Here is a 27,339-nt window from a genome sequence, read left to right as displayed (position 1 = left end):
TCTGCTGGGCTGCTGAGGAGATATAGATGTAATTAATTTTTTAACTTGGGGATACTGTATATTAAATAGTTAAATAACCAAGCTTATAAAATTACTTGGTAACCGTAATATACAGTATCCATAAGGTAAAAAATTAATGACATCTATATCTCCTCCAGAGATGCTTATTAAAAATAAAAACACCTTGTAGCAACTTGTATAGGTAAAGTTGATAAGGCTCTGTATTACTAAAACTTTGGTATTTAGGGTCTAGCTATTCATTGAGGAGAACTCAAAAAAAGTTGAACCCGGTCCGGGTAGTGACGCCACCCATAATGGATTGCAGTATACATCGTCTAGTGAGATGTGCTTTACATTATGGGAAATACTAAGAATAGTGATCAGAGCTTTATTCACCTTTACAATGAGTTTCCCTGGTGTTGTACCACCTTTAGACTTGAACTATGTATCAGGCACAAACTTAACTATTTGCTTACTTGGGATTAGGAGTTAAATAACCAAGCTTATAAAATTATTTGGTAACCCTAATATATATATATATATATATATATATATATGATAATCGGCTTTTACTCGGTTGTTCTGATCATTTTAAAAACATAGATTTAATGACTAAAATCCGAGATAACTTATAAAGATTTTAATAAGAATAAGACGACTAGTTTCGGCTTATAACAGCCTTCCTCAGGTATTCTTAAAGGAAAAGAATAGTAATAAACATTGAAATATCTAAACAAACTGGAAATTACAGGTAAAAATTGCCACACACATAATGGATACATAAAAAACGTTGTATTTTTTCAAGTTGTTCTAACAGGGGTGCCATTGTTCATTGCAAGTGTGCGTGCAGGCTCACGTGAACGCCAATATTGAATAACTGCAGCATGGCTATCTGGGATGTTATAACGCAAATTGTTGTTTAAGTGGACAGGGTTCAGCAGGATTTCCCTTGATTCTACAATTTTCCTCTCAAACTCATCATCACAGCGAAAGATATTTTCTGATCTGTCCCAGCAAACGGAGTGGCTTTGTTGATCATCATTAGGATTATTTGAAAACAGAACATGACTGGATAACGCAGTTGCATGAGATCGTTTGTAAGAGAATCTCTCTCTTATGCCCTTCTATACCTTGTTCAATAGATTTGTTAGTTTGTCCAAAATAAGGGATTTGAGAGGAAAATTGTAGAATCAAGGGAAATACTGCTGAACCCTGTCCACTTAAACAACAATTTGAGTTATAACATCCCAGATAGCCATGCTGCAGTTATTCAATATTGGCGTTCACGTGAGCCTGCACGCACACTTGCAATGAACAATGGCACCCCTGTTAGAACAACTTGAAAAAATACAACGTTTTTTATGTATCAATTATGTGTGTGGCAATTTTTACCTGTAATTTCCAGTTTGTTTAGATACTTCAATGTTTATTACTATTCTTTTCCTTTAAGAATACATGAGGAAGGCTGTTATAAGCCGAATCTAGTCGTATTCTTCTTATTAAAATCTTTATAAGTTATCTCGGTTTTTAGTCATTAAATCTATGAATTAAATTTAGTCATTAAATATATTAGGGTAATATATATATATATTTTAATGGTTACTCTGAAAAAACGATTAAGAAATTTCTTCTGGATCCTCCTAGACAGTGCACCACAGAAACTATTAATTTTAAAGACAGCATCTCCATCCCATACATTAGCACAGTCTCTAACAAATTAGCAAAAGTCCTTAAAAATATAACATTAAGACGTTCTTCAGCCTTGATGTTATATTTTAGGAAGTTCACACTTACTAAAATCCGTTTTAGAAAGTGTGAACAGCCATCCAAAGTCTCCTGAATCAGCCATCCAAAATCACAACCTAAAATATCCAGGTGTATATAAATTATGGTGCGATTGCAATATCCCTTATTTTGGACAAATCTGTTGAGCAATGTATAGAAGAGCATAAAAGAGACATCTGTTACAAAAGATCACATGCAACTGCGTTATCCAGTCATGTTTTTTTCAAATAATCCTAATGATAATCAACAAAGCCACTCCGTTTGCTGGGATAGATCAGAAAATATTTTTCGCTGTGATGATGAGTTTGAGAGAAAAATTATAGAATCAAGGGAAATCCGTCTGAATCCTGTCCACTTAAACAACAATTTGAGTTATAACATCCCAGATAGCCATGCTGCAGTTATTCAATATTGGCGTTCATGTGTCTTTGTTCATTGCAAATCTGCACGCACACTTGCAATAAACAATGGCACGCGTGTTAGAACAACTTGAAAAAAAATACGACGTTTTGTATGTATCAATTATGTGTGGCGATTTTTTACCTGTATTTTCCAGTTTTTAGATACTTCAATGTTTATTACTATTCTCTTCCTTTAAGAATAATCTGATGAAGGCTATTAATCGCCGAAACTAGTTGTATTATTCTTATTAAATCTTTATAAGTAATCTCGGTTTTTAGTCATTAAATCTATTTTTGAAAAAAAAAAATATATATATAATAAATATTTATTTATTTATATTGGTGTTATTCTTGAAATTCATTCCAGTTTAGTATGAATTCTTTAAATATATTCTAAAATGGTTAGAGTCGTTTGTTTCAATAAATATTCCGCCCCCTATCGGCTAAAAGTGAAGTTATCCAACTTTCGCTGTTGGATATTTTCTTGTGAATTTGTGTAAGTAATATGTGTTTTGATTATCTGTTAGCATCATCAAGATTTATCATTATAAGTTACACATTTCTGTGAAATTGTATTTTTGATAGGTTTAATTAGCAAAATTGTTTGTTATCCATTGAATTAATTCATTTGATTATATTTTTCTTTCTGGGCTGCAGTTTGCCAAGTATTTGCAGTAATCGGCTAAGCATGGTGAGTTAAACATTCTTCTTATTTTAATGTTATCTTGTTTTTGTTTTCTCTGTGCACACTCAGCCTTCTTATGGCATCGGGGCTCTAACTTTAAAGATCTAGAGCGTGATAACGTGAAATAGTAAATAAATTATACTAATATTTAATGTATAATTAGGTGTAAGAGACATCGCATACAAGCTTGAAATGACTTGAATACGTCTAAAATTTCGAAATTAGCATATCATGCAATTTCTTACTTCTTAGTTATAACATCATGCTATATGCTGACTGTTATTCATCATTAAACTGAGATCCTTATTTTATGCTGATGATGATGAACTTTTTAAGTTAATCCACTACAAGACTTCAGTACTAATTCAATAGCTGTTGTACCATTTGATATCCAAATCAGCAATAGGAAGAAGTGCAAACTAAACAAGACTGGAACATGAAAAACAGCAGAATTCTGAATCAAGAACCAATGAAAAACAATCTATTTAGGCTCGGTTTTTTCCTGAAGGCGTAGACAAAATCTGGAAATAAATAAGCAAAGCTTGAATGATTGAAAGGGCCTTCTGGATGATTTTATTTGAAATAAGAGCACGTTATGCAGATATTAGGGCATATTGTTCAGATTGTTTAAATTTTAATTGTTTGAATACTTTAAATTAGATACATTGAGAAGTGCTTATTGAAAAGAAACTTTTGGACATTCATGTTTCAGTAATCAGTAGTCCCAAGAAGTCTCTGAAATTTTATCAGAAAACAAAAATTACAAAATGGAGCTTCAGCAAGATGACTGCTTATGTTTCATACCTCCTCGAGTTGTATGGAGGTTGTGTTTTGTGGGCATCTAATTTCAAAAGAGTTATGCCACTCACTGAGGTTTACAGACTTTAGCCTGCATCATTTTATATATATGTATGTATGTTTTTAAACAAAGTATATTCAAATGATTCTTGTACGTTGAAGAACTACAGTGGAAAACATTTCAGTTGAGATACTAAGAACTGTGTCCTGTTTGCTTGTGATTTACTAATAAACATACAATAACACCTGTGGCTCTTCCTGGCCACAGGTTATTGGCATTCCTTCGTGTGTAGAGGCTTATTGGCATTAGTGAGACATGGCTGACAAAAGATGATATAGCCAGTGGGATAGAATGTGAAGGGTATAGTGTGTTCAGGAGGGACAGAGAGAAAAGAATGGGGGGAGGAGTGTTATTGATGATAGCTGATGAACTGCAGGATAGTGAAAAGAGCACATTTGAGGCTATTTGGTGTGAGATTGAGGCTTCTTCTTTTCAGCCATTTTCTGTCCACTGCTGGACGAAGGCCCCCTCCAGTTCTTTCCACCTTTCTCTGTTCTTGGCAATGGTTGACCAATTTTCCCCAACAAACTTTGATAGTTTTCACTCCACCTTCATTTAGGATGTCCTCAGCCTCGTTTCCCTTCTTTAGGAATCAGGTTCGTTAGTATGGTGGTCCATCGCTCATCTTCTCTTCTGGATAGATGTCTGACCCATTTCCATTTTAGTCACGTGGTGAAGAAAGGTGTTTCGCTTCTTATCTTTTAATGTGATGCCTGGCATCAACCTCTCCATTTTTCTTTGGATTGTTGTTAATTTATTTGCCAGTGCTTTTGTTAGCGACCAAGTTTCACAACCATATGAGATGACTGGAAGTATATACTGGTTAAAAATGTCTTCTTTTTTGAACAGAGTGGGACATTATTGTTTTGAAAAATACTTTTCAATTTTCTGAATACACTCCAGGCAAGTTGAACTCTCCTATTTATTTCCTTTTGGAGTCCACAGTTTTGATCAATGAGATGACCTAAGTATGTATATGAAGAGACTCTTTCCAAGAAATTGTTTTCTATCATTATATTAAGGTCTTCTGGAGTGTTTGCAAAAATTATATCATCAGTATATCTTAGGTGTGTTAAGTTTCTGTTATTAATTTTTATACCAAGGTTTGTCCAGTTTATATTAAATATTTCTTGAAGGACTACTGTAAAGATGTTGGGTGATGAGAGTCTCCTTGTTGGATACCTTTTTCAATTGATATTTTATTGCTACTCGTGTGAAGTTGGATTGTTGCAGTGAGGTATATTGCCTGGAGGAGGTCCATATATTCTCCAGGAACTCCCTGATTCTGGAGTGCTTTGATTATTACATTAGTTTTAATGGAATGAAATGATTTTTCATAATCAATGACGGCTAAACAGAGAGGCAATTAGTTTTCTTCTGCTTTTTCTATTATTTGTTTTGCTACATCCTTTACAGAATCCTGTTTGTTATTACTTTTGTGAGAATTTTGTACAGATCAGAGAGAATACTAATTGGTCTATAGTTTTTTTTCTCTTTGTCCCCTTTTTTAAATAACAGTATCAGAGTAGCATTTTTTTAATTTTCTGGTATCTTCTAGGCATAGATTTAGTAAGTTTGTGACATGGTGAATTATATTGTTTCCTCCCCATTTAATTAATTCTATGTGAATTAGGTCTTCACCAGGACATTTTCCATTTTTCATTTGTTTTGATGCTTCTTTTATTTTATCTGAAGTGAATGGGGTGATGGAGAAGAGTTATTTATATTTGATTTATCTTTGAAGGATCATTATAGAGTTCTTTATAAAATTCTTCTAGCCTGCTTAGGATTTGTTCTTGGTTCCTTATTGTAGTTCCATTCTTATCTTGTATTGCAGTTATTTGACTTTTGCCAACTGATAAATGTTTTCTTAGTATTTTCATATTTTTATTGTTTCTTTTCAATTGTTTCTTTTATTTTTTTAGTGTTAAAAGATCTTATTTCATTTCTCATCTTTTTTCCTTATTGTTTTGCTTAGTTCTGCCTATTCTATTTTAGAAATTAAGTTTTTGTTCTTGTGTCATATTTCGTCTCTTTTTTAGTAGTAAGGTTTCCTCTGAAAGTTTATGGCCATTTTGTTGTTTGTTGTTTTTGAATTTATTGGCTGTTGAGATTATTACTTCCGTTAGGTTTTTGATTATTTCAAATTCTTCAAATATATTTATTAAGTCTAGTTTTTGATTGAGTTTTTCTTCGTAATCCTTGTTTTCGATAGGTTTTAAATCAAAACTTCTTTATTTTTTGTTGTTTAGTCATTTTATTCTTTCCAATTTGGGATTTATTTTAATTTTGGCTCTGACCAGTCTTCGATAGTCAGACCAGTCTTGTTTTCGATAGGTTTTAAGTCAAAACTTCTTTATTTTTTGTTGTTTAGCATTTTTTATTCTTTCCAATTTGGGGTTTATTTTACCACTTATCATACCACCTGGATGATATGTAAAACTGCAAAGGCTGGATGTTGATAGTGCATGGGAAGTGGTTAAGGAGTGTTTACAGGAGGTAATGACTGACTGCATACCTAGAGTCTACCTGCATACCTAGAGGATAGTAAATCAAGTGGGGATTAAATGGATGAATAACACCATTAAGTTTGAGCTGCAAAGAAAGAAACAATGGTGGAGGGAATTTAAGGAGAGAGGTGACCTGCAGGTACACGAACAGTATAAAGCACAGGCCAGAAGGGTAACTAGTGGTAAGAAAAGCAAAAGCAGATTATGAAAGGAAATTAGCAACGTAAGCTAAAGAGAATCCCAAACAGTTCTTTCGATATGCTGCAAGTAAAAGAAAAAATGTATATGGCAGAATGATATTAAGGAATGCCCAGTTGAAATAGTGGAATTACTGAGCAAGCACTTTACAAGAGTTTATCATCTAGGTGGTGACAATGCAGGAATGAAGGAACCATTCCTCCATTCTTCATCAGTGTGGGATGAGGTGGGAGCATCTTATATTTGGATGAACCTGATTTTAAGTGTAATTTCAATTATTTTTTCATCTGTGTAATTAAATTCTTCTATAAGGTGTGTAATTGTTTTCTTAATTAGAAATCCCACTCCGTTTATGTTTAATCATTTTGATTGAGGCTAGCAGAACCAAATATACAGTTGGGTACTGTTTGCTTGGCAACAGCACCCAGTGCCTACAGGAATTGAGGTGAATGAAATGGAGGTGAATAGTATTGATATTACAAAACCTCAATGTGAATACATCTGTGGGATTGGATGGTATACCAGCTTTGGTCTTATGTGACGCAGCAAAAGAATTGTCAGTGCCCTTGACCATTTTGTTTAATTTGAGTCTCAGGTCTGGGTTAGTCCTGAGGGGATGGAAGGAGGGGAAAACAGTTCCATTACATAAAGGAGGCTCCAAGACTGCTGTTGCAAATTACCGACCGATCAGTATATCAGGAGTCATTGTCAAGGTTTTGGAGAAAGTAGTCAAGAGAAAAATACAGGAATTGATAGATGAAAATGGGATGCTGTATGGGGGACAGCATGGTTTTGTGAAGGGTAGATCATGCCTCAGTAACTTGCTCACGTTTTATAACACAGTGACGGCTTGAACTGGATAAGGGTAATGGGTTTACAGTGATACTGCTGTACCTTGCTAAGGCCCTTTTGAGACATTAAAATTACTGAAGGGTTTCTATAAGATTAATTCAGAGGATATTTTTGAGAACAGGACTGGTGGTGGGAGGACTAGGGGCCATCCATGGAAACTGGGTAAGAGTGTGGTTAGCAAGGGTGTTAGAGCTAGGTTTTTTACTTGGAGAGTGGTAAATGAGTGGAATAAGCTGCCAGAATCTGTTGTGGGTGAATGAGTTTCAAGGCAAAGTATGATAGATACTGTGTGAATGTTGAATAGTTGTTCTTGACATGATGTTAGGGCCTCCCTCAATGAGTCTAAGGACTCCTTGGAGTTGCCTGTAATAATAATATTTACCTATGAATTGCATTTATTTATGAAGACTATGTTGTTATTTAATGTCATATTAAAAAAAAAGTGTTAGGATCAAATGTGATAATTCCAAAAAAAAAAATTTATATATCATCATCATCATCATCATCTTCCTTATACCCTCTTTTTACCTTGCGGTGTCGAGGGTCCATTGATCATCGGACCTCACTCCGTTTTTACAGGATAAGGTGGTCAGCCTTATGCCCTATAGTGTTGAGTTCTCAAGGCCAGTTTGCCTGCTTGCAGGATGAAAAACCCCAGAATAAACTGGGGAAAAAACCCTGCTGTCCACGCCCAAGACTGGCTAACTTGGCTATGGCTGAGGAAGATCTTTCAGCTCCTCACGTCACCGACGGGAATCGAACCTAGGACACTCCTTCCCCAGGCATATGGTTGCGAAGCGGCATATGGTTGCGAAACATATTTACCTTGAAAAAGACAAGTTCCATTTGCAAATTATTTGTTGCCAAATTAAAATTAACCAGTTGCCCTCGAATTATCATTTGCAAACTTTTCATAGCTTTTTTCATATTCATCACTAGAAGAAATTATTTTTACTGAGAAAATCCACAAAATGTAGAACAAGTATCTTATCTAATCATAATCACAAACATCCCGTCATAGGCATGGATGTTTGTGATTGTCTGTGGAAATACTAGTGGTGGTGGTGGTCGGCAGTAGATGGCGTTGATGTAGTTGCGGTCAGTTTGTGGATTGTGAGTGGTGGAAGCAGAGTTGTAGAGTAGATGCCCTCCCTCGATGAGTCTTTGGACTCCCTGCAGGTGACAAATAATAATAATAAGAATCACATGGACCAGTGTATCAAATCCCCCCCCTCCCCCCATTCTTAAGAAAGTTCCAACAGCACATAGAATTAGATGATGGGTATCTTTTTCTAAACACACATTAAATATGACATCCCCTTCTTTTGTGGCACTTCAGATGTTAACAACATGTGTAAATCATCTACAATCAGGAAAAATTGATCATCTATGCCATCGGTTCCCAACCGGTGGTACGCATACATCCGTAGCCTTATAGTGTAGTAATTTTCCTTTCCCATTACCTCATTCTGCCAAGAGGCAGAATGACTTCCTTATCCTTATATGTGAAGGTTCACTTCAACATCACAGTTATCCTCTGAATTGTATTTTCAAATTTTGCTATGTGACCTTTGAACTTCAAATTCCTATCCACCAATACACCAAGATCCCTTGCTGCCTCAGTTTCTTGTAGAAATTGTGTGAGATAACTCATAGGGAAGTGTCTGCAGAATGAATAGTATGAGATTAATCCAATAATCCTATGAGCAACCTTAGCAATATGCCTTTTAAACTTCAACTCTACTACTACTACCCCCCAAATCCCTTGCTTCATCAATTTCCTGGAGAACATTTTCCTCAGTGTGGTACACATGTCATCTGTTTATCCCAAAATGCATAACTTTACATTCTCCACATTAAGCTGATATCTGTTATTTTTTGCACATAGTGATAGTTTATTTAAATCATCCTGCAGATTCTCTCAAGAGCCTGTGTAGCTCAGTAGAAGTGGCGTTTGCACTCTACAGTGCTTGACCGCACGAAGAAAGGATTTGGTGGTTCAAATCTACTCGCCGACTAGAGGAAATTTTTCTAAGCCTTTTTTCGGCCAGTTCCCGAGTTAGTCGATCCCTGGCACGGGCTAGCGGGTTTTTCGTCTCGTAAACTCAAGGAAATCGACCGTAGAACCCACACTATTTTCAGACATTAAAAATATTGTGTTAGGGTTAGAGACCACGAGATGGCGGCACTAGCTTGCCGCCTTCTTCACTGCGTACCGATGAATCAGTGATAGCCTTGGGCCAGCTATCTCTCTGATTGGCTACCAGTGGAGATTGAACTGCTCACTCAGTCTCCAAAAGTTAGATAGGGTAAACGCCCCACCTACTCCCTATATGGGAAGAACATAGGCGTTAGCTGATTAGCTGCAGATTCTCTACATTGCATTGATTAACTATTATTCTACCCAGTTTTGCATTATCAGCAAATAACTGAATATTTCACCTTCATTTCATTTCCTACATATATTACGTTCATTATTATGTATGTATACACACACACACAGTATTTTAAAAATTTTATTAGTATTAGCAGTGCTGGACAAGTTATACAAAACCCTACTCACCACACAAAAATTTTGCTCACCCAAAACCCATCCCTCATTTTTTCTAATTTGTCCCAATAATTGAATAGGAGCTCTACAAAATGATTAATAGTGCTATACTGTGGTTGGAAAATTTATTTTTTAATAAAAAAAAAACTATTTTGTCCAGTCTGTAGCTACTCTCCACCTAGCAAAATATGCTTGCCATGGATGAATGTATTTGTTGAGCCCTGGTTATTAGAGCATCCATTGACTCATTAGTACTTTGTCGAAGTGTTATTGGCTGACTGAACTTTTGTCACATGAAGTAGTGATGATGCCTTAGATTTACAGATGCTGAATATTTAATATTTTATTACAGTATTATTACTACACGAGACCTCCAGTGACTCATTGAGAGAGGCCATGTATCACTCAAACCAACTCTTGCGAACTCTCACAACTTCTCTTGAATAGATTTGCACTATCTGTACTCATCATCTCCAAAGGCAAGCTATTCCAGTCATGCACCACTCTGAGAGAAAAATGTAGCCCTCACCCATTTTTTGACTACATGCATTCTTAGCTTCTGTGGATATTCTCTTGTTTTCTTCCCACCTTAAAATAAAACCTTCTGTATATGACTCTTCCAGAAGTTTGTAGGTCTCTTGTGTCACCTCTCTTTCTCCTGTTTGCTGGTATCTGCAGTGCACAAATTTTCAACAACTTCTCATGTTCTACTTTCCACAGTACTGATATCTTCTTTAACACTATTTGGCACCCCTCCTTTCCCCCTCCACTGTTTCTGTATCATCTCAGAGACCAGGTGTGTACACAGTGGTTCAGATGGCTGTATCAAAGCCATTAATGAGGCAAAATGACTTTCTTATCCTTACATATCAATATTTGTTTCAGCATTGCACTTATCCTCTGAGTTGTATTTGCAATCTTAACTATGTGGTCCCTGAGCTTCATACATAATACGCCGGCGTGGTTGGCCAAGTGGTTAGCGTATCCGCTCTCCAGCCAAAAGGCTATGGGTTGGAATCCCACCATGGGCATGGATGTTTGTGATTGTCTGTAAAAAATAATGTTGGTGGTGGTAGGCTGTAGATGATGATGAAGACGGAGAGATGTAGAGCAGGTGCTCTCCCTTGATGAGTCTTTGGACTCCGTGGAGGTGTCGCATAATAATAATTTCACTAATTAAACTTGCAGCCATTTCACATGCCCACAATTCCAGTTTATTAGAATCAGTTTGCAAGTACTGCATGTCCTTTGCATATTTGATTACCCTGCCTATCTTTGCACCATCAGCATATAGCTAAATGCATCCTGTCAAATCCTTCCCATTGTCATTAATGTAAAGATTGAATAAAAATGGAACCAAGTACTTATCCATTCACTGTCCTCCCCCACATTTTTGATATCTGTCAGTAAACCATCCTTTTATTTAATCTAATAGCTAATATCCACTTCCAAATCATCCTGCTTATGTAACAACTTTCCATGCTGTATCTTGTCAAAAGCTTTAGCAGAGTCCAAAATATTATGATGTATCCATTCCCTTATCTAACTCAGCAGTAACATTATTATAAAATGTTGAACAAGTTACTCAAACATGACCTTTCCTTTGTAAGCCCATGCTGTTCTTTACAAAGTATAGATTCTCTAAACTCATTTCTCTATGTGAACTCTTAGCAACTTTTTCAAAAATCATTACAACCACCACTCCCAATTACTGAATTACTTAATGGTTAGACATATCGGTCTTTACACATCCTTGTACAGTGGGATGAGCATACATTCTCTTTACTCCTGTGGAATCTTCCCGGTTTCATTCTTTATCGAAGTGTAAGCATACAAAGTTTGGCATGAAGTAACTTCACGACTGGGCTACTTGTATATAGAGGCTAATGACATCATATCAGCCTTAGTATCCAATAATGCATGGGATACTATGTATCATTATTGGCAAGTAGGATGAGGAATGACTATGGAAGAATAACTTTAAAGAGTGTAAATGGTAGAGGGGTAACAGTGGCAAATGAAATTGTTGAGCTACTGAGTGACCATTTTGCAAGGGTATATCATCCAAGTGAAAATATTGTTATGATAGAGGTGACAGGGACTGATGTGAGAACAGAGATTGATGAATTTGGAGGTACTTATGATGCTATTACTATTTTACGACATCTCCATAGTGTCTGGAGATTCATTGTGGGAGACCAACCTGGCAATTCTGACCAATTCTGGCAATCCATTCCACTCTCCATTCAAAAAATCTAGTCCACACACCCCTGCCAACCACACTCTTACATAACCTCCACAGATGGCCCCTAGTTCTCTATTTGTCATCATCATCAGCAGCCACTGTCAATCCACTGCTGGACGAAGGCATTTCCAAGAATACTCCAAAACTGTATGTCCATGGCTCTCCTTTCCTATTTTACTCTTGCAAATTTGATGATATCAATCCACCGTGATTTAGGTCGACTTCGTGGTTGTTTTTCCTCTCGTGGATTCCAATCCAGTACTTCTTTTGTCCATCGTTGATCTTGTCTTCAAGCAATTTGCCCAGCCCATTGCCACTTCAGATGTTTCACTCTTCTTATGACGTCAAAGACTTTGGTTTGATTTCTCATCCACAAATTCCTTTTGTGATCCAGTCTTGTGATGCCAAGCATACTTTCCTTACTAAATTGTGTTGTTCTTAATTTTTGAATTTTCTTTGCATTTAGCGTCCATGTTTCACAGTCATATGTCAATATAGGAAGAATACATTGGTTAAAAGCTTTTCTCTTCAGGAATAATGGTAGTTGACTTTTGAATATTGAATGTAATTTTCCAAATGCTTTCCACCCAAGCATTGTGCATCTTTTAATTTCATCCATGATATTTTGTTCCATTGATATCTGTTGTCCTAAGTATATTATTATTATTATTATTCAGGCCTCCATGGAACTGCACTAAGTTGATATCTAAGACTATTATAATCACCCGCCTTATAATTCCACATGCGTTCCCTTTTCTTTAATATACCTGCATGTCTGTTCATCTTCCAAATCTTCCACATTGTCACTTGTTTAATTTCATCATTATTAATTTTTATTATTTCTGGTTGGACATAGCTATTGAACATAACTTGGGTCTTCTATAGATTTATCTTTAGGCTACCTGTTTTGTTAGCAATATGGAGTTTATGGATACGAGTCTGTAATTCATGTGCAGTTGAAGTGAAGATAACTTATCTGCAAAGCGTAAATGGCTTAAATAGCTTCCATTTATCTTCAGATCTTTCCCTTCCCAGTTAAGAAGTTTGAATATTTCTTCTAGACATGCTGTGAATAATTTTGGAGATATTGTGTCACCCTGTCTTATACCTCTCTTATTTCTGTATTTCCACAGTAGAGATGTTTCCATTGAAATGAATTGCTTCTGTAGCATTGGTGTATGCTGATTTGATGATCCTGCTGTATGGCTCCTCTCCACTTGTTGGTTTCGTAATGCTTTAAGTATTGCACAAGATTTACTGAATCAAAGGCTTTCTCATAATCAGTAAAACCAAGATATAATGGTAACTGATATTCATTACACCGTTTGATAATCTGTTGTACAACCTGAATAAGGTCCATCGTACCAAAGCCACTTTGAAAGCCTGCCTGTTATTTTGGTTGTGCTAGGTCTAGAGTCATACAAAGCCTATGAGCCAAGACTTGTAAACATTTTGTAAACCACCAATAGTACACTGATGGGGTGGTAGTTCTTCAAGTCTTCTACTTCATCTTTTTTATGTATCAGAATTAGGGTAGCCTTTTTCCATGTTCTTGGTACCTCGTTTTTCTTCAGACATAAGGTAAGTAGTTTTGGTAGGATTTTGTAGATCATTTCTCTACCTACTTTTAGAAGTTCAGTTATAACTCCATCCTCACTTGCAGCTTTTCCATTTTGCAAGATTTGGATGCTCCACATAACTTTTAGTAGAATCTGTAGTACTTCAGCTAATTTGTAGTTGTCTTCTTCATTTAATTCATCATCCTGATATAATACTGAGTAAAATTCTTCAATTCTTTTTGCTATAGCATATCTTTCTCTGGTTATGGTCCCATTTTGTAGTTTGCCTGCAACTATATTTGTCATATATTGAAAAATTCACATGCCTCAATTTTAGAAAACCCCTTTAATACCTTAAAAGTTTCTATCATGTCTCATCTTTTCTGCATATCAACTAAATTTTGTAACCCACAAATCTTCAACCTATCCTCTTGGGGTGTATTCCACAGAAATGTCACCATCTTGGTCACTAGTCTGAATCTTTTCAACCACCTCTTGGTCCCCAAGAAACCCATGTGACCAAATCTCTGTGTAGTAGTCAAGATATGGCCCAATCATAGCCTTATAAAGATGGATAATAAATTCCTTATCTTTACTTGTTAGTGTGTCTTTCAACATCCAAGTAATTCGTTGAGCTATTTTACCAACTTTTACAATATGCCCTCTGAACTTTAACTCTTTGCCCACCATGATCCCAAAGTCCCTAGCCTCATCAATTTCCTGCAAACCAATACCATCAATATGATTCCATATGCAGCCTTTTCAACACCAAGTGCATAACCTTACATTTTCAACATTAACAATCATTATCCTTTGCCCACAATGCCAATTTATTTCTATCATCCTACAGGATATCTACATCACCTTTATCAACTATTGTTCTCCCCAGCTTTGCATCATCAGCAAACAACTGAATATTCCCCTCTTAAATCTTTTCGATATACAAATTAAAGAGTAGTGGCCCTACTATCAAACCTTGAGGTACTACACTAATCACCATCATTTTCCTAGACTCCACTACTACTCTCTGGTGTCTGTCCATCAGCCATCCCCCTATCCATGCTACTTGCCTCATATCCATTCCCATCCTCTCCAGTTTTTGTAATAGTTTTCCATGTGGTATTCTGTAAAATGCTTTGGCAAAGTCTAGCAGTATCATGATGTAGTCATTACTTTGACCCAATTCTGCTGTCGCATTTATTATAAAAGGTGAATAAGTTGCTAGGACAGGACCTACCCTGCCCATATAGAGTATTGCATCCCTATCCACCCATGGTTGTATTTAACCTTTCACCAACTTTTCCAGTACTTTAACAACCACTCATATTATATTAATTGGTCTGTAGTTTGTTATCTCTGTCTTGGAGCTACCTTTATGCATTGGTACTATCTTACCCTCTTTCCACTCCCTTGGAATCCTTCCAGAGATGAGACTCTTAGATTGAACAACTTCGTCAGAGGAAATGCCAATTCTGTTGCACATTTTCATAGTACACTGGCTGATATGCCATCCAGTCTCACTGCTGTGTTCACATTCATATTTTTTAATATGCTGAACACCTGTTCATTTACTTCAATTTTGATATCTGTCACTGTAACATCAGCAACAAAAAACTTTCGGATTTACTTTGGCCTGTTTGGCTAATTCTCTCTCATAGTCTGATTTGGCCTTCCTTGCCATATTAGTCACCCTTCTTGCTTGCCCTTTGTACTGCTCATGAGTATGCTGATCACTATTTTCTTTATATTTCCTCCACAATGTTTTCTTTTTTTTTGTAGCTTTTGCTTTATTTCCCTACTCATCCACTTAATTCCAACTTGGTTTATCCTCCTGATCTTGGGTATGCAGTCTGATACCCTCAAGCAATCTCTGACCACTTGCCTTGCACTACTGGCATTCTTTCCTTGTAGCTTCTCAAGCCATGGCACTGTTCCAAGATCACTCCTGATTCTCTCATAATCATCAACCTTATATAGTGGAACATAAAGCCCTTCTTGACAGAGAACTCCACGTGTTTGGCAACTTCCCAGAATAAGACAGCCTGGTCACTCTCCCCAATTGGAGGTAGAGTGTCTACCTTAGTAATGGATACATTTTCTGATGATATTACCAGATCCAACACTCTCAAACCCATTGTCCCCCCCCCCTCTGTAACATGTTTCATGTAATTATCCCTTAGCAAATTGAACATAAACCCACTTAAAGTATAACTATAAAGTATAAAGAGTATAAATCCCCACTACCATCTTGCTATGTCCCCATAGTTAGTCTCCCATAATAATTCTTCTGATTTGTTGATACATGGCATCTACATCTTCCTGTGGACCTGGTGTATAGCAGCACCCAACAACATATTTTGTCCTATTTTCCCCTATCTCATACCAGACAGCTCAAATGAACAATATCAGCTTGCATTTTAAGAGAACACGCAGGGAAATTGGTGATGACTTTGACTAGGTTGTTTAAGTCTTAGCTCTAGCAAAGTCTCAAAAGCTTTTACTTTGTTTTGTTTACATCTGTGTAATATGCATTTTTGGAGATGGGATGTTTGTTGACTATACAGGAACGTTTTTATTCAGAAAAAATAGATGCAGCAGGTAAAAATCCATTTATTCCTGAAAATAAAAACGAATCCTTTTTTATCTGTGGTCTGTATGATATAACCCATCTGGATTGCTGTGCTCAGAGTAACCGAGATGGTGAGTGGTCTGGAATGCTTTCTATGAGGATAGATTGAGGGTTCTTGGATTGCAAAAGTTAGTTGATAGGCAAAAAAGGGGGGATATGATAGAAACATTTAAGTTTAGTTTTTATAGAATTTGATGCAGTGGAGGTGCTTCACACTTCGCTAGAGGGGACAGGACAAGAGGTCATCCCTGGAAGTTGGGTAAGATTGTGAGTAGCAAGGGTGTGAGAATTAGATTTTTAGCTTGGAGAGTGGTGAACGAATGAAATCAATTGCTTGACTCAATTGTGAGTGCTTTGTCTTCTAATGGTTTCAAGAAGGGGGTACAATAGATATTATGTTGAATTTATGTACAATAGATATTACATTGTGGAAGATCCAATAGATATTGGGTCTTCCACAATGAGTCTTGGGACTTCGTGGAGGTGCTCTTTGAGGGCTATCATCATCAAATTCCTGCCATGTACCCTCAAGGGGATATGATAGTGCTACATGAAATATTTACATCATTACTAACTTCCTATCTACAATTTTCCTCCAAATCAGTCTGTTACTTGTCAAGACTCCAACATTATCAGATCTTATATTTCTATAATTTAAGGCACTTTGTACCATATTAATCCACCTATATCTTGGTCTTCCTCTGGGTCGTTTTCTTGCCAACCTGGCAGAGAACACTTGTTTTGCTACTCTTTCTCGCCCATTCTGTTTAAGTGACCATACCACCTGAGATTAGCTCTGCTAAAGCATTCCTGGATGCTGACAATGTCATGTTCTTTCCTAATATTCTCGTTTTTAATATGATATTGCCATTGATGCCATCTTCACGCCTCTAATCTTTCTCAGGACTCTCATATCCGCGGTCTTTGGTCAAGTGTTTTACTTCTGACCCAGCTCTCAGATCCATAAGTTAAAACTGGTTTGAACGCTGTTTTATATACAGCTAATTTAGTTTCTGACTAAAATTTCTCTTTTATTCCATATGAGCTCAATATTATTAATAATAATATTATTATTATTTAGTGGCAGTAATTATAGACAACCAAAATAAAACTGACCCCAGTGAAAAACAGCTCTCTCCCCACAGATACTATACTCTACTTTGTGTAGTGTCTGTGCTTGTTTTGCTTGTATACTGTACAAGCAAAACAAAGTAGAAGGTTACTATAGCACTAAATACAGTATTTAACTAAATATGATGTCCTAACATAAGACTTATTTTCAGAATTTCGTATTCTGAAAATATGTGATCATGCCTGTTGATGTTAGGTGCAGAAATCAACAAATTTATATATAAAGCAAATTTTCGAAAATCAGATGAAGTTTTTATATTTAACTTCAAGTCAGAATTACATTTGAGATTTTTCATATCATTAAGACAGATCACCAGTACTGATTTCTTCTCTTCAAGAATTAGGCATTTGCCTGTTCTGGCTTCGCTGGTCTCTCTCTCCCCCCCCCCCCCCAGTCTATATCTATCCATCTTTTTTGGCAACTGATATCTTTTCATTCTAATTATATGTTCTTTCTATATTCTCAATCTCTTGATTTACATTATAAATATCATTTTCTGATTATCTTAATTTCTTATATGATCCAATTTTGTGCATCCTTTAATTGCTCTTAAAAATATTATCTCTGCAGCTTGTATTTTACTTTGATCTTTCTTTTTAACTTTGTGTTAAATGGACTGATAAAAAGAAAGATTTCAGAACAGATTTTCTGAAATTTCTTTATTTTTTCATCTATATCTTGATCTTTTAGATATGTTATGCAGTCTAAATAATTAAACTGTCATTTGTTCTCTTATTTTATTTTCCATAACTATTTATGATCAAACATGATCTCAACCTTTAAATTCCATGACTTGTTTTCTTTTGTGAGATTTTTAAATTGTATTGTTGGCTTATTTTCTTTAATTCATAAACTGATTTTTGAAAGGTCATCTTCATTGTCTTGTAATATAATCTAATCATCTGCATACAGCATTGTATTGATAACAGTTCTTCTGGTTAACTGGATATATAGTCCGACCACATAAGCGAGAGCCGTCGTTGGCAGACTGCCAAGAAGAGTCAATTCATGTTGAAGGGGGGAAATAAGGCGATGTACGAATTGTTTCACCAACACGTGAAATCACATGTTTAATAGTAAAATTTTTCAACTAATATACAAACAAAATAGTTACCACTTTAAAAACTACAATCTTCATAAAAGAGAGGTTAATTTTCCGACATGTAATAATAAACACTCATCCCACAATATGGATTGATTACCCTATTATCAGAATGAATTCTCCTTCTTTTGGCATGCGCAAAAGTGTCGAAGGGGCTCGTATCTGTGGGTGTACTATACCTTGTTTTATTGTTTTCTGTATTTTAATAATCTGATCAATATATATATTGAATAGAGTTGGGGATAAGCTACATTCCTAACTGACACCCTGATTTATTTCAATCCGTTCGGTTAATTTATTACCTAACTAATTGTATTTTTGTATCTTTATATAAACTTTGTATAGCTTGCACCAAATGTAAATCCTTGTTTTTTCATTATATTTCATAGTTTTTCTGAGTATTTTATCAAAATCTTTCTCTTAATCTATAAAGGCCATATGAGTCTAAATTAAATTCTCATCTTTTTTGAATAATTTGTTTTAATGCATAAATATTGTCTATACATGATCTTCCATGTCTGAAGCCATTTGTTCTTCTAAGAGTAGATTGTTTGCAATATTTCTAAGTCATATTTAGGATTTTACTGTAAATTTTGTAACCTGTATTTATGATAAACTTATTCCTCTGTAATTTCCACAATAATTTCTTCTCCTTTCATCAATATAGATATAATCTTAGCTTTTAACTTGGAACCCCACATTTCTTCCAACAGTTATTTATTAATATTAAGAATCTGTGATATAAATATTCTCTGCCATATTTCCAAAGCTCTGTATTTATGCCATCTAATCCAGTTGATTTTCTATTTTTTGATACCATTATTGCTTCTTTTAGTTCTTCCAATTTTATTGGTTCTATATCAATACTGATTTCTTTATTATTTTCTGTTATTAAATCTGGGTCATACCATAAATTCCTATAATGTTCTATCCATTGTTACTCTTGTATTATGTTGATTTGTGCTGTATATAAATAATTTAATAAATCCTTCCCAAGAATCCTGGAAAGCATTCTGTACTATTGTTTTTTCTATGTTTTTTAAGGAATGATTTGTATGCCATTTGTTTTTCTTTTATTGCATTTTCTATATAATTCTTCCAGATTTATAATGTTTTTCTTTTTAATGTTATTTTTATTTTCAAGTACTTCAGATGCTACTTTATGAATGATCTTTATTAAAGTTTTCCATTCTTCTATATCTTCACCGACTTGAGCTACTTTTATCTGTTAATCATGACTGATAGCATTTTAATGCTTTCTTCTTAATAGATATACTTGTTCTATTTCTTTTTTTTCTTATTTACTTCCTTTCTCCATTTTGATAATAATCCAAAAAAAGTTTCACTTTCTCCGTAAACATATACATCTCTCGCATGTGGAACTGGTTTCTGATTACTAATGATATAATCAATTATAGATCTTGTTCCTCTGCCATTCTAAGTGTATATATATATATATATATATTTTTTTTTTTTTTGAAAAAAAGTATTAGTTATTTTAAAATTATCGAAAGTACAAGAATCAAGGACCAATAAGGATCAACGAAAGGAAGGAGTAGTGATGGCATTCAACACCAAACATGAATGTGAACTTCTTGATAGGAAGGCATTTTCAAGTAGAGTTATGTGAGCAAACTTCAAAATAGGGACATGGACAATGAAACTTATTTGTACCTATGGTCCCACCGAAGGCTCTTCTAAGGAAGCAGTAGAGAAATTTTTTGAATCATTACAACAGGCAGCTGACAAAGAAAATGGAAAAAAGTGGTCCTTATTGGAGATATGAACAGCAGAGAGGAAATGAATCCCACCAGGCATATAGGAACATTTTGGGAAAATTTGGAGAAAAGGGCAAAGCTAAAATAATGGTGATTATTTACTGGACTTTGCTCAGAACATGGAATAGTCATTACTAACACCATGTTTCAACACAACGATGTGCACAAGTTCACATGGAGAGATGACACAAGAAATAAGAAAAGTGTCATTGTTGATAATTATATGATCATGCTCATTTAAGATACAAGAGTGTACAGAGGATTTGAAATTGGAAGTGGCCATTACTTAGTACTAAGCAGAATAAAAATGGATGTTGTTATGTGGGGTTCTCCCAAGTTTCCTCATCCGTCCCTTAGGACAGGTTGAGCCCTCCAATGAGGGATTTTTTTAAGCATGTATTTTTTTGACTGTAGATCCATGTGTATTCATGGGCCAGTTGGCCTGTTCTGAGGGACGGAGAAGATGAGTTTCCAGGTGAAAAAATCCCTCTACCTCTGTATCTCACCTTTAGTTGAAAAAGACCATATAAAGGTTCCTCACATCATGGACTGGAATCAAACCCAGGTATGGAAGCTCTGTGAAAATGGATATCATAGTGAAAAGAACAGCATGTCAGAAAGTATTAAAAAGAATTAAAGTTGAGCAGCTTTTACAAGTAAATTATAAACTTGACTATACAAACATTATTGAAGAAAAAATGAAACAAATTGAAAACAAGAACCAAACTTTGAAATCTCAGTGGCAAACTCTCGAAGAAGACATTGATTGATTCAGCTAGGGAGGTATGTGGTGAAATTGTTTGCAGGGATAGAAAAATAAGAACACCATGGTGGACACAAGAAGTTAAAGAAGGAGCTGATGCAAAAGAAGGACGTTTTTTGAGCGCAAGTAAATCAGCTTGTGCTCTTGGAAAATACAGAGAAAAATGTAAGAAAGCAAATGGCTGCATAAAACTAGCTAAACGAAAGTCATAGGAAGACTTGTAAGAACATAGAAAATAAATATCAGGAAGATGGGGAAATGTTCTGGAGTCTATTGAAGAAGCTTGGAAATGGAGGAAAGAGTTAAGAATGGCGGTTGACGAGCCGTCTATCACCTTTTTGTTTTCATACCACATCCATGTGAATGGAATGAGCAGATGATAAACATGACATGAAAACTGAAGATAAGGATGTCCTAGATGTCTGGAGTAATTACTTTGAAAGACTTAAACAAACCAAGCATGACAGAAATTTACTAGAAAATTTTCAAGAGGAATATAAAGAGGAGTATATATCAATACCTGAGGTAGAAAACGCTTTTAAAAACTTGAAATGCAGAAAGGCAGCTGGAGTAGATGATATTTGACCAGAAATGCTCAAGTATGAAGGTATAAAAGTTTCGCAATGGTTACACTGCATAATTCCAATGGCATGGCCAGAAGGTCACATTCCCAATGATTGTAGTAGAGCTCTCATACTACCCATTTATAAAAAAAAATTAAATGTATAGCTGCACTACGCTGACTCATTTTGGGTAACTTAATCATAGCACTCCAAACTTCTTTGCTTTTCTTGAAAAGATAAACCTTTATGTTTTTTACTTGCTTCTGCAATAATGCAGAAGCAAGTACCCCCCCCCCGAGTTCCGGACTGGTAGGCCGGTTCTCCTCGAATTCTGATGACTTGAATTTTGAAGACTTGACACTCAGGATAGCCCCTGAGTTTCAAAATATTACAAAAAAAAGGCTTATCCTTTTATATTATAAGGTAGATATATATATATATATTGTTGTTGCTGTTGTTCTCTTGTTGTGGTTGCATCATGTTAGCTAACCTCCTAGATAGGAGATGACACATGAAGGGTTGTTGCTCTCACCCACAAAAGGTTATTTACAAACATATACATTTTGTACCATGGATGGGCTAAGGATTTTTTTTGAATTTATCAATTTTATATATTTTTTGTATTTTGAATTGATTTTTTACATAATACAAAGACCCTCTCTAGAGACCAAATATGGAACTTTTTCAAGCCATTCAGGCTTCTAATAAATGGAGTGGTGGTCTCACACCAGGTGATGAAATTGATCTCCCACCTAAAGACAATTACAACATCCATGCTCACGGCAGGATTCAAACTCACAGCTTGTTGGTTGGAGAGCAGATACCTTAACCACTCAGCCTACCAGGTCAAGTGATTAGCATAGCTCATCAGAAGTTAAATTTTTCAGATTTAAAAAAGCTCATGTTTAGGCTTTTTTGTGGTTGTTATATTTTAATGTAGCATTTCTTTATGGTCTGATGTTTCTTAATAAAAACAAATCTTTATATTATTGGATACTAGATTGATTATTATTAAAAAAATTCAGTGGTGCATATATTATATCTTTCCAAACTAAATTTGAAAACAAATATAGTTCATTTTAACAATATTTTAAAGTTCATGTATTTGTTCTTATTATTTATTTTTGATTACTGTCATTTATAGCCTAAACAAATTAAAGAAATTAAAGACTTCCTTCTGACTGCAAGAAGAAAGGATGCCAAATGTAAGTTGGTTCTTTGTATTTCTTCATGTTGTAATCAGATGTTTGAAAAGTAGTTTTCGTTTGTGGCACTACAAAATTCGAATTATTGCACAGTCAAGAATATATATAATAACGTTACTTTCTAAGTTCGAATTCAAGTGTTTCTTTGCAGCTTACTGATCTGCATTGATGGCTACATTTTCATGACATTTGATTGGGCTGGATTAAAGCTACTAATTATACTTCAAAAGAAATTGCATTGTTGTTTTAATCCTTACCTATTTGTAAGCAGACAAAATTTGCATATGAAGTCTTTACAGGTCTACTTGCTTACAGAGGTGCTGTCAAATTCACACCAATTGCATTTATTATCCCATAAAAGGGGCATTACCAAGACCAATTTTGGAAGATTCTAATGTTGAATCAATGTAGAAGTTATTTTCCATATACAAATAGCAGAATGGTATCATAATCTTATTAAAATTCTCTAAGCTGTAGGGAGTTTTTTTCACTTGATTATAAAGTATATTATACTAGTCACGAAATGATATTCTTGTTTTAATTCTTACCTAAGTGTAAGCAAAGTTTGCAAGTGAAGTATCTCTATATCATGTCTACTTGTATATAGAGGCTGTTGACTTACATTGATTGCCTTTGTATCCCATAAATGCAGAGCACAGTTCCTTGCAGATGTATATGTATATTGCTATATATTGTCATTATTTATAGAGAAGTTACAAGCTCCTTAGCTAACTGAAGGGTGGGGGGAACTGGATGAAAAAAAAAATAGAAGTGAATGAGTTGCATCATTACAGCAATTGAAAAAGCTTGATTTGAACACATTAGTGGGATTGGATGTGGTATTGGTAAAAGTGCTGAAGGAATGTGCAAGAGACTGACTTGATTATTTACTTAAGTCTCAACATGAGATAGAGTTTCTAATGAGTGGAAGAACAAGATAATTCCATTATATAAGGAGATTGAGCTATAACAGAAGAACAACCATTTATAGACAAGTCAGTATTTCCTGACTGGTTAAGGTGTTAGTGAGGTTAATTAGGATTGCTTTCAGAAGGGGATAGTAGCACCTTAATCCTCTATAAGAGAATCAGCTTTGTTAAAGGTAGGTCTTGCTTTAGCAGCTAGTTCATGTTTTATAACAGAATGATTGCAGATAAAGGGAATGTATATACCACATTACTTTTTTGGATTTTGCCAAAACAGATATTTGACAAGATTCCATACTGGAGGTAGTTATGCAAACTCATAAGGATGGGTGTGCAAAATAGTCTTGTGACTTGGAAATGAGAACAACTGACTGATTTAGCATGATTGAGCTCATCCAGTTCAGTACATTACTTCTACATCAGAGAATAGAGGTTTGTACACCCACAGTTTATGGAACTTTGACTGGCTATGTGCCAAGAAGTCAATTCATGCTGAAGGGAAGAAAGAAATTAAGGATGTACAAATTGGTCACCAACACACGAAATCACGTGCTTTATATGTAAAATTTTCCATCTGTTATACAAGTAAAATAGTTACTACTTTAAAAACTACAATATTCATAAAAGAAAAGTTAATTTTCCGAATGTGTAATAATAAACAACTCATCCCACAAGATGGAGTGATTACCCTATTATCGGAATGGATTCTCCTTCTTCTGACATGTGCAGAAGGGTCTCGCATCTGTTGGCACAGTAATAAGTAAGCAACAGTGGGTAACTTTTACCATTGTTGTTTATTTTGTATATTAATAATATTGGTGTTGGTCTGAATAGTAATATACAATTATTGCTGTTGATGCAAAGTTAGCGTTCTCTTCACTGTTGAAGAGGACACTGACTTTCAGGAGTAAGAAAGTTATTCCACTGTACTAAGTTTTGATAACACCATATCTTAGCTGCTGTTCTTATATCACCTTGGATCGAGTATTGAAGAGACAGTTAAAAAGATCCATCAGAAGATTACCAAAATCATATATGGTATATGGATTGAACTATGCTGATGACAGACTGAAACAATGTGGTCTTCAAAGTATGAGTAATAGATGGAAGGTGAAAACATAAGTTAAGGGAATCTTACAGTTCATGTTAGGTTGGGGGAAAGAACTCAGGGTCATCCTGGAAACTGAGTAAGGGTGTGTGGAATGAACCTACTGGTGAATGTTGTGAGTGCATCTTTGGTGAATGTTTTCAAAGAGAGATGTGATAGTTATTTAGGCATTGTGTGACCTGGAAGAGACCTCCCACAGCGAGACCTTGACTCCTGAATAATAATAATAATGTTGAAATGAAGCATGTGTTTTAGCATTTTTTTCACGTTCAGCTCAGTTTTTCTTTTATGATGCTTAAAGAGCAGAAATTAAGTATTACAAAGGGAAATTAAAGAAAATTAAACATTTTTAAAATTTACTCGTAATATACAGAAAAATTGAAAATTTATGTAACTGTTAAATGTTTATCTAGCTGTCAAAATAAAGAAGAACAGAGACAATGTAAAATTCAAGGTTCGATGCAGCCGGTATTTATACACATTTGTTATTCAAGATATGGAGAAGGCAGAGAAATTGAAACAGTCTCTTCCACCAGGTAAAATTATTTAATACTGTTAACTTTTTTTTTTTTTTTTTTGTAAATAGTATTGCTTCATCATATCAACACCCGCATAAAGTGGTGTAAAAATTATCCAGGCTAGGTTGTCAGACACAAAAATTCAGTACACTATAAAATTTATTAAACCATAGTGATAATATAACATTTTGGTGTATCATTCTTCCATTTGATTAGTTGTGACATTAAGGGGGATACATCAGATTTCTGCCATTAAGCACCATTGCCTACTAGACAGAAAATTCTTTTTGTGGATTTGAACCCTGCTCTTTCCAACTGAAGTTCGTCAATACTTGTGATGGATGCTTCATTTATAGCTGAATATTAGCCTCCTAGATTACAATGTTTTTATAAAGTGAAGTGGTGTATGCATGTCAGTCTCATTCCAATCAGTAGATGTCAAAAGATGCCTCATTTCAAAAAAGTTTTTGTTCACTGTTATGCACATTTTAATTTGTTCTGTGCACCAACAATTTAGGTGATTCAATCAGGCTAATCTATCTGATGATAGAAACATGTAACAAGCATTTTTATAAATACTTGAAACTGACAGTGTTGAGAAATATAAGTTTTCTGGGGACCTGAGAACTTATTTCCCAAGAAGTTAGGTTGGAACTAGTTTACTCTGGTGTAATATAAAGATTAAAGTGCACACGTAAAAAGTGACTGCACTATAACAGGTTAAAAAGAATACAGTCAAATTTCAACAGTCTATAGATTCAACTTTATGACCTAGCTTTCTGCCTTCCTGTCTTATTTCACACAAGAAAGACCACAATTTACCTCTTTCACCCTGGACACTATCTTGATAATATCTATATCATTATGTGAGATAAAATATTTCTTCTTTGACTGACTTACACCTAGTCTTTTGTGGCATATGCATGTCACATCATAACTCAAATCTTCCCTTCAAAAAGGAGATCTTTTCTGCTCAAGACATTACTTCTCACTTGTACAACTCCTAACATTCCTGGATCCCCTACCCTAGAAATATTCTCACATGGAGTGGTTCACCAAAAACCTCTCTTCAAATGCTTGATTTTTTCCAGCTCTACTCTTATAATCTTTCTGTTTTATGCTTCTTCTACAGGTAATTCCTGAGCACCGTTCTGAAATGGCAAACACTATTCCTTTACTTTCTGCTTGTTTGTATGAAAATGTAACTCTGGGCATGTCTTGCATGTGCTTGATGAAGCACATGTCTTGCATGTGCTTCAAGTTGCATCTCTTGGCTTTGTGTGTTGTCAGTGTGCTGCAGCTATAAAGGTCTGTATCTCAAATATGTAAGATTTCAGATCCCTTTTTTTAAAAAAAAAAACTTTGCTAGGTCTTAAAAGTTCTTAGTACTTTTATTTTTTGTGACCACTACTCACAAAATATTGTAGACCTATAATACATTAGCACCATGAGTAGGCTAAGGATAGAGGCAAATATCCAAGGCATATATAAGCTCCAAAATTAGTTCTTATCTAATAAAAATGGATGCAAACTACAAGATTTTTAAATTTATAATAATATGAGAATAATGAACTCTGTACTTGAACAATTAACTAATTGCAACTTTTAAGCTTCAAAATAATTCTAGTTTAAATTGTGATATATGATAATGGCTAAAAATAATAAATATACCAGTATTATGAGATTCCATTGTTACTCAGCTATACCAGAAACAAGCCACAGAAGAAAAAAAGGGGAAAAATCTGAAACAAATTTTCTTAAAAGCCGCAGAGACTCCCAAAAGTTCAGGTATAAAGAGTAAATGGAATAGAAAAAGAATACTGTGTAACTTATGTAAGAGATGAGTTTTATTGTCCAGTATCAAACCACTACCTTGCTACTGTAAGCCTGAAGTGGTATGAAAGAAATTCCATGTTTGATCTCTGGAGTAGGGTTTCTGAATTATGTAAAAAAAAAATGTATTTTTGTAT

The 27,339-nt window shown here is 35.0% G+C and overlaps 1 protein-coding gene across 1 annotated transcript in view; it reads left to right on the top strand.

Moving 5' to 3' along the window:
* The first annotated feature begins 2,548 nt into the window (after positions 1–2,548).
* The window catches only part of RpL38 (ribosomal protein L38), a 50,320-nt gene continuing 25,529 nt past the window's right edge, over positions 2,549–27,339 (top strand). The window contains exons 1-4 of the mRNA XM_090397919.1: positions 2,549–2,682; positions 2,844–2,877; positions 22,757–22,817; positions 25,265–25,387. Of these exons, the coding sequence (XP_090254045.1) occupies positions 2,585–2,682; positions 2,844–2,877; positions 22,757–22,817; positions 25,265–25,387 (316 nt within the window). The 5' untranslated portion in view covers positions 2,549–2,584. The remainder of the gene's footprint in view (positions 2,683–2,843; positions 2,878–22,756; positions 22,818–25,264; positions 25,388–27,339) is intronic.

Source organism: Typopeltis vanoorti, chromosome 9, assembly GCF_054136105.1.
Source record: "Typopeltis vanoorti isolate ZY-2024b chromosome 9, IOZ_Tvanoo_1.0, whole genome shotgun sequence".
Lineage (NCBI taxonomy): Eukaryota > Metazoa > Arthropoda > Arachnida > Uropygi > Thelyphonidae > Typopeltis > Typopeltis vanoorti.
Note: the sequence above shows the minus strand (reverse complement) of the source record. Positions and strands in the feature narration are given on the sequence as shown.